The sequence below is a fragment of the Sceloporus occidentalis genome, unplaced genomic scaffold (genome assembly GCF_023333645.1).
Source record: "Sceloporus occidentalis isolate IW3139 unplaced genomic scaffold, rSceOcc1.0.p SCAF_23, whole genome shotgun sequence".
Lineage (NCBI taxonomy): Eukaryota > Metazoa > Chordata > Lepidosauria > Squamata > Phrynosomatidae > Sceloporus > Sceloporus occidentalis.
Genome location: NW_028317003.1, coordinates 655349 through 671848, shown reverse-complemented (window position 1 = coordinate 671848; position 16500 = coordinate 655349). Strand labels below are relative to the sequence as shown.

General features: G+C 39.2%; 1 protein-coding gene and 1 non-coding gene across 2 annotated transcripts in view; both read right to left on the bottom strand.

Annotated features, from left to right (window-relative positions):
- LOC149300658 (thiamine pyrophosphokinase 1-like) overlaps positions 1-16500 on the bottom strand; it is a 173900-nt gene that overhangs the window by 104531 nt on the left and 52869 nt on the right. Inside the window, exon 7 of the mRNA XM_089484739.1 lies at positions 11409-11555. Coding sequence (XP_089340865.1) covers positions 11409-11555 — 147 coding nt within the window. The remainder of the gene's footprint in view (positions 1-11408; positions 11556-16500) is intronic.
- Positions 5744-5873, bottom strand: LOC149300659 (small nucleolar RNA SNORA35). Its single transcript, XR_016272295.1, has one exon. It is a non-coding gene; the product is annotated as a small nucleolar RNA SNORA35 (small nucleolar RNA).

Here is a 16500-nt window from a genome sequence, read left to right as displayed (position 1 = left end):
AACCAGCTTTAATGTAACATATAACATGGTTCAGATGACAGAATGGAAGATCTTAGCTATGAAGAGCATCTAGGTAACAGTGTTAAAAAAAAAAAAAAAGTTTAAATAGAGCTGGAATACACTTCCTTTGGAGCTGATCCAAAGTTTATAGGAGTTTAGTTGATATGTTTTAATTTAAAGAAACACTCTAGCTCCTGTCATGTATAATGCACATTTTAGTCCTTTTTGCATGTTTTACCAAAGGCAAATTAATGCAGGTGTTCATTTTTATTGGATGTATGCAATTTAAACTCCCACCAGTTTCTCATATATATGAGAATAAAGCCGACTGAACAGTGCATGTGTGGGTAGAACACTAAATGACACTGCCTGCTTAAGTAGGCGCATACTGGGAAGGAGGAAATTGAGACAGTATCATTTTCTAATGCAATCAAATGCACTGAAGTTATAGCTATAATAAAAAAAAAAAAACTTGAGCATCTCTTTATGCAACTTTTGATACAGAGTTAAAGTTACAGAGAACATTCCTGCCCTCATCACCAATTGTGAAAACTGGTGAAATTTTGGCACCTTTACAACACTTGTATTCTCTATTATCCCACCGAGACATATTTTCAGGATAGATGTATGCTAAACCAGTTGTGTATACCATAAACCAGGGGCGTTCAACATGGTTGAGGTGCGGCCCGCGTGAGACCGGCAGCCAGGATCACAAGGGCCCTGCTGCTTACTTGTGGGAGGGTCCATTCTCTGCTTCAGTCCTGCTTCCTCTGTGGGGAGAACGAGGGAGGCCGCGCCCCCTGCTGAAGTCTGTGAGCGGCGTCGAGAGCTGTAGAGCAGGTAAGGGGGTGGGGGAGGTTGTGTGAATGAGTATGTCTGATTGAGGGAATGAATCTGTGAATGAATTAATTTGTGTGTGTGTGATAGCATGGATGTGTAAGTGCTGGAACCTAGGCATGATGGGACCGTGATTGCTGTTAGCAATCACACTCCTATCATGCCAAGTCAGCCAGTACATGCTGAAACCTGGCTAGCTGCCCCCCTTGTGTATTGATGCTGCCAGCAGTATGGGGTCTGCACTTACAGCCACCCTGTACCAGCACGTATTGGCTGACTTGGGATGATAGGAGTGTGATTGCTAACAGCTAACAGCAATCACAGTCCCATCATGCCTAGGTTCCAGCATTCACTGGTTGCCTGGGTATAAAAAGAGTGTGTTTGCTGTTAGCAATCACACTCCTATCATGCCAAGTCATATTGTTGTGTTACTTTTAATAAAAGTGTGGTTACACACTTAAATTGGACAAAAAATACAATGCCCAGCCAACCAGTACATGCTGGAATCTGGGTATGCCTGAGATTGCTGTTAATCATAATATATAATTTTTTTGTACAATTTTGGTGTGTGGGGGTTCACTTTCAGTTTCGGCTAAGTAAACCCTGAATTTTTGGTTTTGGTCCAGAATTTTCATTTTAGTGCATCCCTAAAATAAATAGAACTATTTTATTTTTACTTATCCAGAATCCTGAATTTGTAGGCCCAGAAATCCCAGAAATCAGTGAGAGGAAAAGTAAAGGTTTTGTGTCATTTACTTTATTTTAATCTGGATATCTTATTAAAGGCCATATTTTCTCTCAGTGAAAAATGAGTGCGGCCCTCACACATATACAATTCTGATGAAGTGGCCTACTGCAGAAAAAACTTGGACACCCCTGCCATAAACATTCTTGCCCTTATCACTTTTAATGGAAAGCTATTCAAGCTGCCAACTACACTTTTGTAAAGTGGATAAGCAGAAGGCTTGACAGTAAATTCCGAGGCTGCTGGGTAAACTGAATTCATTCGATTAATATTATTCATATTAATAACTCACATAATACAATTAGGTCTCCAGTCATTGATGGACTAACTGGGCTAAAGCCCCAAGTCAGAAGAATTTAGCCTTGAGCTTCAAAAGTTGCATATTTTATACCCCCCCCACACACACGTTTAGGAGCTGCTTATTAAGTCTTCAAAGATGTGGTAAGTTCTCATAGACATGTTGTTTGGGGGCAAAGATGGCTCGTTGGCATCATATACAAAGTTTATGCGTTCACTGCTCATTGGTATCATATACAAAGCTTATGTATTTACTGCCCAGTGGATCATATACAAAGTGTATTTATGGATTTCACTCTTTCGCATAATTTACATAATTTAGATATTTCTATAAAGCCTAACATATACATTTACTTGGCATCATATAAATCCTTAATATGTATTTATTGCTCATTCATTATATTATATACAGTATCTCACAAAAGTGAGTAACCCCTCACATTTTTGAAAATATTTTATTATATTTTTTCATGTGACAACACTGAAGAAATTACACTCTGCTACAATGTAAAGTAGTGAGTGTACAGCCTGTATAACAGTGTAAATTTGCTGTCTCCTCAAAATAACTCAACACACAGCCATTAATGTCTAAACCATGGCAGCAAAAGTGAGTACAACCCTAAAGCCCAAATTGGTCCCAAAGTGTCAATATTTTGTGTGGCTGCCTTATCCCTCTTGGGCATGGAGTTTACCAGAGCTTCACAGGTTGCCACTGGAGTCCTCTTCCACTCCATGACGACATCACGGAGCTGGTGGATGTTAGAGACCTTGGGCTCCCCACCTTCTGTTTGAGGATCCCCCACAGATGCTCAATAGGGTTTAGGTCTGGAGACATCCTTGGCCAGTCCATCACCTTTACCCTCAGCTTCTTTGGCAAAGCAGTGGTCATCTTGGATGTGTGTTTGGGGAAGTTATCATGTTGGAATACTGCCCTGCGGCCCAGTCTCCAAAGGAGGGGGATCATGCTCTGCTTCAGTACGTCACAGTACATGTTGGCATTCATGGTTCCCTCAATGAACTGTAGCTCCCCAGTGCTGGCAGCACTAATGCAGGCCCAGACCATGACACTCTCACCACCATGCTTGAGTGTATGCAAGACACATTTGTCTTTGTACTCCTCATCTGGTTGACGCCACACACACTTGACACCATCTGAACCAAATAAGTTTATCTTGATCCTATCGGACCATGAGGTGACGTTGAACTTCCAGTGACCAATATGAGAGAGTGTGAGAGTGATAACACCAAATTTAACACACCTGCTCCCCATTCACACCTGAGACCTTGTAACACTAACAAGTCACATGACACTGGGAAAATGGCTAATTGGGCCCAGTTTGGACATTTCCACTGAGGGGTGTACTCACTTTTGTTGCCAAGGATTAGACGTTAATGGCTATGTGTTGAGTTAATTTGAGGGGACAGCAAATTTACTATATCCTTTATATGCCCATGCAAGCATGTGAGCTTCTTTATTCCACTTTTATCAAATCTGCCGAGGGCTCTAGCCCCAGATCCTTTGGAGACCTAGCAATGTCCCTGGCTCCAACTAGATCACTGTTGTTCAGTTGTTGACAATGTGATTTATGTACATAACTGAATCTTGCAGTCAATTAAAATGCGCACTATATACTGTATTTGCTCGATTATAAGACGACCCTGATTATAAGACGACCCCCCAAATCTGAATATTAATTTAGGAAAAAAAAGAAAAAGCCTGAATATAAGACGACCCTATAGGAAAAAAGTTTTACCAGTAAATGTTAATTCATCTAAACTATTTTTTTTTTAAATAAAAGCTGTGATTGAGTAAAATATTTTGGTTTTATTTCCTTCTATTTTCCAACCTGCTCCCCAGTTATGCACATCTGCCCCAGAAATTCCTTATACCCCCTATATGCCACTGTGCCCCATGATATGCCTTTTAACCCACTATTTGCCACTGTGCCCCATGATATGCATTAAGGGGGTTAAAAGGCATTTCACAGAGCACTCTGCCTCCAGAAATGCCTTATGCCCCCCATTTAACACTCCCCCGCCCCCCCCCAACTTACCGGTTCTTCTGACTTCCCTGTCATGTAGCCGGGGCAGCGTGTAGATCCCACGCACTTCTGCTGCAGCCGGAAGGCGATGTGGCTAGCAGCGGGGGTTGTCTGCGTCCATCGCGCAGACCTTCCCTGACTGTCAGAGATCAGAGTTGCGGGGACTCAGAAGTACCGGTAAGTGGGGGGGGGGGAGACAGGAGGATCCAGGTCCCCTGCAGCTGCGGGGGATCTGGATCTTAGTCGTCTCATAGTCAGACCTATTTGAGGTCTGATTATAAGACGACCTCGATTATAAGACGAGGGGTATTTTTCAGAGCATTTGCTCCGAAAAAAACCTCGTCTTATAATCGAGCAAATACGGTATGTATTATATATTATAATCATGACATTATATTATCTATTAAGATGATAATGGTTAGATGTGGCTAACAATGAAATCACTTTGGATCACAGCTTTGTTCTCTTAATGTGCATGCTATAAAAATTGTGGTATTCAAAGTTAATGGCTTTTTATATCATATTATGATCAGTTTTATACACTTCTTTGCCACTCATATTTCCCCTAATAACACCCCAGACATGGGAAATAATTAAAGTAGCTGTCATTCATAAGCCAAAATTTATAAAAGCTTATACTTTTAAGTACAACTAGAGTCAAGTCAACTCCCACATCTCTGTATTAGGAGCTTGTGTGGGGAAAGCTAAATTCAATTCTGTATAATGTAAAATCCATGCCTCATTACCTCTTGGACATCTTCTCATTTCTTGGTCATAAATCCTATTACCTTGTATTACAAACTGCCATAAAAATCACAGATAAAATATAATTTATGCTCAGTGTACAGAAGCTAATGTTTCTGCTTCCTGAGAAGCAGAGTACCAGAAAATGAGAAAGTATGTATGCGAGACCTGGAGCTATTTATAGAGGCCATGTTTAACATGATAAACATATTTGGAAGAAACTTGTAGTTTAACCCCATCGTGACAAAGGCTGATTTTACTTTTTGTACCCTTCGTGACAATGGCTGTTTTATCGTTTCTGCGGTGTTTGTGTTTAGCTGTAATTTTCTCTTAACCCATTTACTAAACCCACACAAGTTATATATTGTTTTTTTCAGGACAAGAAGGGCTTTCTTCAGACACCAAAATTTTTTTCATATGATGTAATTTCCTATAATAAAAATAATAAAATATGACGAAAAATTGAAAAAAAAAACACATTTTCTCACTTTTATTTGAAAAATCTTTTATTCATCATAAAAAACTACTGAAAAAACCTGCTAAATAGATTCTACTATTTGTCCCGAGTTTAGAAATACCCAATGTTTTTATGTTTTTTTGCTTTCTTCTACACGTTATGGGGCAATAAGTACAAGTAGCGTTTTGCTAATTCAAAACCATTTTTCTCTGAATCTGGTAATTCTGTCTCTATGTGGTATTTGGGGCATCTTTGAAGCCAGCAAATTAAATTTACCCCACCAAACCATATATTTTTGAAAACTAGACACCCCAGGGTATTTTAGATGCTGATAGTTTAACCCTTTCCATGCACTAATCCTACCACCAACCCTTGTCAAAGTTTGGGATAGTAATTGTTTTTGGTGTTTTTTTCACATACTTTGTACTTCAGGTGTGAAATTACAGCTCCTGGTATATGTTGCTGTCACACAACACCCAGATATGTGTCCAGCAACATCTCCTGAGTACATTGATACCCCACATGCATGGATTTGTCAGATTGTTTGGGGGCAAAAGGGCCACATTTGGAACATGAGCAATTCAAATTCAGTAGGAATTTTACATCTGGGTAAAGAAAAATGCTTGTACCCAACTATCAGTAGGGACAGGTTACAAGAAAGCCTGGCCTATCTCCAAGAAGGGATTTGATCTAGCACCTTAAGTGGTCCCTCATGCCACGGAATGGACACAGGGTTCACTTGACAGTGCAAATAAAAACGCTTAAAAATGGTGGAGCAAATAAAAGCTAAAAAACAGTAAATGTAACAAAAAATTAAAAAAAAATACAAAAATGGAGCAGGAACAAAAAAAAAATTAAAAATGGGAAACTGTGTGATACAGCTTGAAGCAGTCACCGACACAGAGTGCAGATTTTCCAGGGCAATCTGGACAGTAAAATGTGGTGTCCTTTCTTTGCCCCCTGCTGTAGCATACCCTGCATCTCTTTTGGGGATTCTGCTTCTTTGCTGTAGGGGGCATTTTAAAAATAAAATGGGTAGCCCCAATTCTGTTGGTTCCCATCACTACTTGGGGACCAGGTGCATCACGGTACAAGATACCTGAAATTACTTCGAGCTGAAACTGCAAAAAAGACAGCTTCAGCCCAGTGTCTGCTTTTTTGTGCAGCAAAAAAGCGTTATAGGTTGCAATTTGCATTAGATAAATTGCAACCTTCTTGTACCAGGCCTTTGTCTTCCTCATAATGAGGTAGGGCTGTAGGAGTTGATCTGACAGATCAACTCCACCCATGTGCTTGTTATAGGCCCTGATGCACACTGGCTTTGTAGTGACCCCAGCTCTGCCACGGACAGAAACCTCCACGGTTCTCTCATCGTGGATGGTGCTCAGCATGCACACCTCTTTTCTGTCCTTGAACTTCAATGCCAAAAGCTCCTCTTGGCGTAGAGCTGAGGTCTCCCCCTTTCCTAGCCGGGTTCGTACCAGGCGTTGTGGGAAACCCAAGCGGTTCTTTTTTATAGAACCGCAAGCTACCGTATCGAAACAATACAGCAGCTTGAACAAAGGGACGCTTGTATAGAAGTTATCTACATACAAGTGGTAGCCTTTGTTCATAAGGGGGAATATTAGGTCCCAAACAATCTTGGCACTGGTGCCCAGATGATCTGGGCAACCTGGAGGGTCAAGGTAGCTATCCTTACCCTCGTATACCCGGAAGGCATGAGTATATCCTGTCTCGCTCTCGCAGAGCTTATACACCTTCACTCCATACCTGGAGCGCTTGGAAGGAATATACTGCTTGAATCCCAACCTTCCTTTATATTTCATTAGGGATTCATCCACGCAGATATTCTTTCCAGGTGTATAAACCTCTGGAAACCTGGCAGCGAGATGGGTAATCAGGGGGCGGATTTTGTACAGCCTATCAAACTGGGGGTCCTCCTTAGGGGGGCACAGGCTGTTGTCGCTAAAATGCATGAAACGAAGAATCATTTCATACCTTTGCCTAGTTATAGTTTGGGCAAAAATGGGGGTACTAAAGATGGGGCTGGTGCTCCAGTAGGAGCGGATGGAGGGCTTTTTTATAATGCCCATTAACATTGTGAGTGCCCAGAATTTAAGAAATTCTGGCACGTCAATGGGAGTCCATGGCTGTTTTGCCCAAAAAGAATTAGGGCTAGCAGCACGGTGCTGCTGGGCATAAATGTTTGTTTGTGTGACAATGTCTCCCAAGACATCGTCTCCCAAAAAAACCTGCACAAATTGCAGTGGAGTGAATCCTGTAACATCAATATTGATGCCAGGAATTCCAGAAAAAGGAAGGATAGCTGGCTTGTACCTATTAGGCGCTACCCATGCCTCTGGTGCACTGCCACGACTACGTGTGGTAGGCATCCTAACAGCCACAGATACATCACTAGATGTATCTGTGAACTGACCAACGTCAAAATCTGACGCTGTATCAGTGGCCTCAGAATCTGTGGCCAAAAAGGCATACGCCTCCTCAGCCGTATACCGCTGCATGGTAAGAATTGCAGCAAAAATAGTGGGGAAGGAAAGGGTTAATGGCTATAATAAAAAAAAAACTAAAAAAAAGTAAAAAAAACTAAAAAAAGTAAAAAAACATGTAAAAAAAACCAAAAACCCAAAAACAATTGCCACTATGCAAGATCACTGTTTATGCAGTGATCAATGGCAATGAAGGGGTTAATATTATATGGGTGGCTCTTATAAGAGCCTTTGGATCAATATATATATATTTTTATTAGGGAATACCTGAAATACCAGAACACACCGATCTGTCTCTCTCCCTCACTAGAAGCAAGTGAAGGAGGGGGGCAGATCCAATACTGATCAAAGGCAATGTTTAGAAAACATTGCCTTTGATTTATCAAATCATGATCACTCTTATGAGTGATCTGACCACTAGGGGTGTTATTCACTGGATGTCCATGACATCCAGCAACACCCCCCCGATGATGTCAGCAGGCTCCGCCCCCCGGCTTGATGGGCGCCGCCATCTTGAAACACCGCGTGTGTTTCGAAGACACCGGCACCGGGAAGGTAAGTTGAGCATTTAGGAAGCGATCGCGAGTCGCTTCCTTTGCTAAACAGGTGTTGCAAAGATGCCTCGATACTGAGGCATCTTAGCAACACCAGCTAAGCAAAGGAAGCGACTCACGATCGCTTCCTAAACCCGTTTTTCGGCGGCGGACGCCGCCATGTTTGAAAGACGTGCAGTCTTTCAAACATGTTTTTTTTTGCTCCTAGGAGCGATCGGGGGGGGGCGGGAATGTTTTTTTTGGTGTTGCTCAATGCCTCGATGTCGAGGCATTAGAGCAACACCGTTTGAGTGAAAAAATCGATCACGGATCGATTTTTTCACCCGTTTAAAGACGTGCCGGTCCTGGCACGTCAATTGTCATAATCGTCACGATTTTCAGTGACGTGCCCGGACCGGCAATTGTCACGAAGGGGTTAAAGATGCTATGTGGTTGCACCGAACCATTTTCTTAACTTATCCTACAGATGTGTACCTGCCACCGTGCACGGATATTCAGGAAAAGTCCTTAATTACCATCTCTCTGTTACTTAATTCTAATTTGTCCCAGGTTTTAAACTCGTTCATGCCTTTAAAGAGTTCTTTTTTTCCTGTTAAGAAAATATCTATATTATTATAGACCATATTATAATCAGTATGCAGATTTGATAATGTTTTCCTATGAGTTAATATGGTAGTGATATTTATGTTCACAAATAAATTATTTATTTCATTTTCCAACTATTTAGGTTTCTTAAGATTTACTAAGAAATGTACAGAACAAAAGCTTAATTCAGTTGTGGTGCTCTCTCTCTCTCACATTGCGAAATTCACACAAAAAGTTGGTTGAACATGGAAATTGTGGATATGTACACACTGGCACAGTAAAGTTTGTTTTTCTTGCCCTTAAGTCTTCCACTTAAATATTATTTATAGTAGTGGCATGATCTAAATTACATTGTTCGCATTTTGCAAGGCTGATGTATGGATAGTAGTAGTTATAAATTTTATATTTTACATGGGCAAGATGCCCATTATAGAATCCTATTTCCACAAAATGTAACATAAAACTTATTTCAGAACTTCTCAAAGCAGTCCTGGAGACCTAGCAACCATTGGTGATTCAATGTGCTTCTGAGCCAAACCTAGTAAATTGCCTGCTACAAAAATGCCTTTCCACTTTCCACTTGCCTGAACGCCCCAAAAATACAATCTGGTTACGCAGCAAAAAAAATCTAAACCATGTATCTTCAGAGAACTTTTTTTAGCATTTTGTGAAGGATTTTGAAACGGAAATACATACTTGTCATACAACTGGAAAGAGATTAATATTCATGGAAACAAACAACCCACTGGCAAAATAATTTGAAATGCATTAACATACAACATCCATTGGAACATTTTCACCTCGCTGTAATGGATGATGCACAAGGTGCACTGTTTTAAAACTATTTAGACAGGAGAGGGGAGGGCAATTAAATCAAACAGTATGACTGGAAATGCAGAATTCATTTTACAGTAGCTTAAACTTCATACCTTCTAGATGAACGCCTGCACAAAAATGTTTGCATTTCCTACATTATCTGCAAAGTTGGGTAACAAAACCAAGCTTCCATGAAATAAATGAAATAAACATGAATATGTCCATATTTTCACCGTAAACCAATGAGTTTGTATTTCATGCACTAGGACAGTGTCATAGCAGCCAGTATCTGATTCAGTTTTCACATTTCAACAAACTTATGTAATTAATTGTAGATAAACTACTTAGCGACTCACATCACAACTTAGGTCATGCAAAATTTGCCAAATGCGCAGAAATTCTACTCTGTGTGGTTTCGTCAGGCACCAGTAGACACTTCCCTCAAGGTTTCAATCAAGTTACATTCATATAAACATTGAATTCTATGTTTAAAATGAGGCAGTTTACCAAGTCGCTTCGAAACCAATTAAAAGTTTCGGAAACCCTTTACAATCAGAATTGTCTTTGTGAAAGTTACAGCTTGCTCTTTAAGTCTCTTTTCATCATCATACTTGGAAGCAGATTAAGATAATAGTGCTAGGTCTGCATTCACAACAAAGCATGGCAATGACTTTCAAGTCAGTGGACTAACCATATGTGAGACAGTGTTGTCTAACATCCTAACACGGTTCAGGCGCATAGATTAATTATATGAATAACCTTGTTTAATGGAGACATGACAGTTACACAGCTTTTGGTCAAGTAAAAGGTATCAACTTTAAGACTCACTTTTTCGAAAATTCTATAAACACATTTGTGAAAATTTGCAGCTATTCTATTAATTGAAATACGGCTTACCAAATTTGTGCATTTCCTAACTAGCTTCATTATTTATTAACCTTCAGGTGTTCTTGGTTAATTGCCTCCCTTATCATCACATACATATATGCAGGTACTAATGACGTCTTATTTTTCATAAAGAAAACCCTACATTATTCTTTTTTAGTTGTCAGAGCTTAATTATCACTTTTCTGGAGTATGTTAAGTGGGCATCAGGGATTGAGTTTAAAATAACGATGAGCTTCAAAAAGGAAGATTCAGATTTTAGAAGGCTGGTCCAAACACAAGAAATTCATAAATGGAAAGAATCAATACAGAGTATTAGAGAAAAGATAATATTGGAACCTATCCATGTAAGCAATTGGATAAAGCAGCACATTATCATCTTTTGTTTAAAGTAGACACCTGCAGCTCTATTTTCTCCCCAAATGTATTACTAGAACACTTGTTCTCACATGGGAAAATTCAGAAATTCCTAAATGCAATTAAAAAAAAAATAAAAGGCATGAGCTTCCTTTTTCTAGTCAAAGGGGTGTGGCTTAATGGTAGCCCCGCCCACCCTTTGCTCACTCTCGACTAAGCACTGGCCATTTTTTATCATACACAACTACTTTTGTTCACATTATGGCTGTGCCCAACAACAAAGCTTTAGTAGATTTTCTTACTTTTAAAAAGCATTGTCTTTTTTTCTGTAGTTTACGTTGATAACTTCTGACCAATATTATTTAGAGTTAGTCTATTACATTAGCATTAGTTGGAATCTGGAGAAGGCATAGCACATTTTTAGTAAGGGATCATTTATAGATAGAATGGACACATCTAAACCACTGCTATGGTGGCACTACTAATATGGTAGGTGCCTCCTTTAACATCATATACTTTCTGTATGACACAAGATGAAACATAGTTATGAACTATGCAAATGTATTACTATTTTGCACTTACTGGCTGCAGGAGGTAGATAAGGGAAGAATCCTGTATAGTGATTACTGGACTAGGGACTATATCAACAGCATGATAGAGTGTCTCTACCGAAGCCATAGTCTGGTCGAAGCGGCCACCAAGTCCTCCCAACGCTACTATCACGTCCACCTATAATACAAATAGGAAATAGGTTATCAGTCGCCAGTACTATTGTAAACAGAAAAAAAAAAGTTTAGTACAAAGGTAGTGTTATTTTGCATAAATATCAGGTTTAATTATATTCTTGCAGCAGTCATTGAAGTTGTTATTTCCACAGGTCACCCAACAGCTCATATTTGACTCAACTTTCCCTTTAAGTGGGGATTTCGAGGCACTATATGTGTGTCAATATGTGTTGTGTTATAGCACTTTTAATGAACAGTTTTAGATTTTCTTAACTTACCTATAGGTTGCGAGCATCTGAGAATTTGAAAGAACAGGTTTATTATACCAAAGCAATGATCAATGCCTGTTTGGAATTATACCTCCTTAATACGCCCTTAAGAAAAGCTGTAGTTATTGATATTTTCATGGAAATTATTATGCTGTTCTGAATCAAGTTTTCATATCTAGATTTGAAGTGCTATTAGATTTATCTTAAATTATGGATAAGAAATAGACTACAGATTGAACATATTCTGTACCCTGCAGTTCAAAAATATGTTCCTCTTCAAAGTTTCCCAAGACTAAAAATGACTATTCGGCATTCAAAATAAGCAGCATTTATTTTTTGGATTTCTAGGATGTTAATTTGCATGATTTTGTGTTAATCGACTGTGGCAATTTGGGATTTGAGGTGCATGGAGGTGATTTTGATAATGGACTCTGTTACCGCTAAGCAGAAAAAAAAACCTGCCCCATTAGAAGAATTATTCTACTGAGTGACTTTAAAAGAGAGTACCTATGGGGGCATATAAAAATGCATTCACTAACAACAAACATATTTAAATGTGAACTGAAGCTGTTAAAATAATAATTATAAGAATATAATCTCTAAACACACAGTGGATTTTCATCCTTTGCACACAATCCATAAAAGCAGGAAATGACTGGGCCATTGAAACCTTGATTCTTTTCTTTTTCAGACATTCTGTTGTAGATTTGCTGGTGTACTTGGGACCATTGTCCTGTTGCATGACCAAATTTCGGGCAAGCTTTAGCTGTCAGACAGATGACCTCACACTTGACTTTAGAGTACTTTGGTATACAGAGGAGTTCATGGTCGACTCAATGACTGCAAGGTTCACAGGTCCTGTGGCTACAAAACAAGTCCATATCCCTCCACCACCATGCTTGACAGTTGGTATGAGGTGTCTGTGCTTATATGCCGTGTATGGTTTTCACCAAACAGGGCACTGCGCATTATGGTCAAACATCTCCACTTTGGTCTCGTCTGTCCAAAGAACATTGTTCCTGAAGTCTTGTGGTTTGTTCATATGCAGATTTGCAAACCTAAGCGGTGCTGCCATTTTCTTTTTAAAGAGAAGAAGCTTTCTTCTGGCAACCCTTCCACACAAACCATACTTGTTCACTCTTTTTCTAATTGTACTGTCATGAACGTTAACATTTCACATGCAAACTGAGACCTGTAGAGTCTGAGATATAACTCTTGGGTTTTTTGCAATTTCTCTGAGCATTGCACATTCTGACCTTGGGGTGAATTTGCTGGGACATCCACTCCTGGAAGGACAGGAAACTTTCCCCTTGTAGAATGATGGACTGGAATTGTTTAGAAATTTCCTTTTAATCCTTCCCAGATCAATGGGCAGCGACAATTGCTTCTCTAGGATCACTGCTGATGTCTTTCCTCCTTGGTATTTTGGTAACACACGTCTCAATGCTCCAGACACGCAAAATGCTAAAATGTTGGCTTTTATAGAGGTGGACACACTCACTGATGATCAATCAGCACCTGTCTGCTACTTAGCATCTTTATTACTATGGAAGCAGTAAGGGTGGCTTTTCACACAATGCTTCTCCATTTTGGCTTTATTTTTGTTGAATAAATCATGACACGGTGTAATATGTCATATGTTGTTGTTCATCTGAGTTTGTATTTACCTGATTTTTAGACCTAAGGAACGTATAATTGTTATGTCTTTATATGTAAAACCACAGAATTCAAGGAGGGTGTACTTTCTTTTTCACACAACTATATATAGTCAACAGAGTTTTATATATAGTTAACAGAGTTTTACAAACTTTATTCTCTCCTAGTGACCATTGATTTGTTTGGGCTTAAAGAACCACAAGAGAGTGGTGTCAACGCATGCTGTCAGGGAACAGAATATTAGCAGCATCGTATGGTGGCAGCTAAGACCCACTGCCAATCTCTCTTGACCATTGTCCTGATGTTTAACAATGCCTTTTAACAACGCAGCTTTAAATTGTGCATTTGTGGTGCCAGTTTAATAGAACGCTGTCCACTACAAATGCGCACCAGTTTTCCTATTACAAATAAAGGAGAAAAAAAATCAGCTGCAGTTGCGCATTATTCCTAGCATAAAGCACAGGGTTATTCTGTCCTCATTTAACATTTGCATATGTGGGCAAGTACAATGCACAAAGTAAAAGGTATTAGAGAAATGATGTGCCATGTGTTTGTCTGTCTTTTGGTTATAAAACCAGTCAAGCAGGAATTCTTAAGTCTACACAATGTTCACATGTATTAATGAAGCAATTATTTCAAGTTTTATTCAGTTTGCTTCAATGGGAAGGAAAGTATACAGAATATAAAGAGATTGATTAAAAAAAGGTTTGTGGCTGGCTCGGAACAATGAATTTCTGTGGTCTAACAGTTTGATGATTTAATGTAAAGTAAAGGGGGCCCCCATGCAGGCTGGATAGGGAAAAAATATCAGATCTAAGTAAAAACAAATGATCTGACAAAAGCAATAATAGAGAAGTACATTTTAATAAGCCTGTAAAATATAACCCCAGTGAATGCAGAAAAGTATAACGAGCAATTGGAGAATTCAGCTCTGAAGTTTTATATCCCGTACTTGCAATAACAAGCAGCGTAAAAAACAAAGAGTATGCTTGGATTTTGACAGCCTGTGTAAAATATCCTGTTGGGATTCCCTATGCTAAGTCACATTAAATTTCAATGCATGACTAATGAATCATATCTAAATGGAAGCCAGCATTACTACAGACGGAATAATGGCTGTGATTTCTGAAAGGGTAAAGATGAGGAACAGGTTGTCCTGCTATTTTGAATGATCAAACCAAATGACAGTTCAAATGTACCTTTGCATTTCTTAGCGTTCTTCTTAATCATTCAGATAGTTCTGATCCCGACATTATGGGTCTATAATTTAACATTATTTTGACAATAGGAACTAATGTAGTTATGTATCTGCAGGTGAAGTTTGTGCCAAAGGATTTTTACACTGTCAACGAGGGATAAAAATCTATTGTTTATCTGGCCTACAAAATGTTAATCCCTTAAATTAAGCAGGGCAAAAACTTTTACTCATATCCAAAAAAGTGAGGAAAGTGGACGTTTCTCCACTATCCTTAACTGTAGAGAATGTTAGCTCAAGTGATGAGAGCAGATGTACACAATAGATTAAAGAAGAGGAAACAGGGCTCAAGTTGGTGTATTGTTTTCATCAGTTTTACAACATTAATATTCAACATCATCACTGCCAAGATGCACTACACCACCCCAATCTATCTGTCTACAGTTCTTTAATGGGATGTCTGCCTGTCATTTTACTGTCCATTCAGGCTGCATTTATGAAGTTATGGTTATTATTTAAAATTTAAGGTGGCCTATAAAGTGGGCCCAGAGGGTCAGCCAAATATCCCATTCATGGTTGTACTTGAGTTAAAAGAGTTACACCTTTTATATACCGGTATATTTTTTTGTATAGCCAAGCAGCATTAGCTGCAATCCAATGTACAGGAATACAGTGAACAGTTATTTCAGCATTTGCAATTTCCACATAACAAACTTAATTTGTTATTTTGTAAATGTCACAGAGAGGGCGGAAGAGGCTATTTCAAGTTATTCAACTTTTTTTGTAGCTCAGCACATGGCTGGTGCCTACATAAAACACTGCTTACTACAAACATCTTGAAATTACTCATTGCATCTCTAGACTCATCTTTGTGAGCTATTAATTATATTGAGAAACCTATAAACAAATTCTGCTGTTATATATAGACTACAAAGGTGTCTGGACCAACAAAATTAGTTTTTTCTTTTAAAACATTTATACATAAAATTTTAATTGGGAATAAATCTAAAAAAAAGTTTTCATAGGATGGATACCACTGCAGAAAACATGAATTTATGTTCAGCAGCATCCCCTCTCAAGCACAGGCATATTTCACATACATAGGTGTTCATATAGACAAAACATGTGCCTAAAGCCCCCCCTCCAAAAAAAGGGAAGAGTCAGAAGTGTAGAAATATCAAGAAAAATGAATGGCCCCTGCTAAAACTATGATAGATAATTAAAAGAGCAGAGATTGACATACGGCATGCTAAATAGGAGGAAACAGTTTCAAGGTATAATCAATTGCTTCAAATTATCGTATTGACTCAATTATAGGCCGCACAAAGTTTGGTGCTATTTTAAAGAAAAATTTATTTTTAAAGAAAAAATACACATTAGTGGAATGGTGAAACAGTATTTTACCTAATTGTATTGTATTGTATTGTATTGTAACATTTTTGGTATCTATTATGCGGTTAGTCAGCATATCTTATATATATAGCCATTTTAAGGTCCCCCCATAATTCATAATGCACCTTACTTAAAGATATTCCCCTCTGCCCCCTGATATGCCACTCTGCCCCCTAGATATGCTTTTTGCACCCTAGAAATGCCACTCTGCCCCCTAGAAATGCCACCACCTCCAGACTTACCAATGCACCCCCAGACTCCCTCGTGTCTAGCACCGGGGCTTCTATGAGGGAGAAGCTCTGGCGGAAGTGGCGGTAGCAGAGGTTGTCTACGTGAATCGCTGCAGCCAGCGATATGTCAGCGCTGCTGCCAGAGAGAAGGGTCCAGGTATCCTGCAGTGCTGCAGGGGATCTGGATCCTAACCCTGCCGCAGCAGA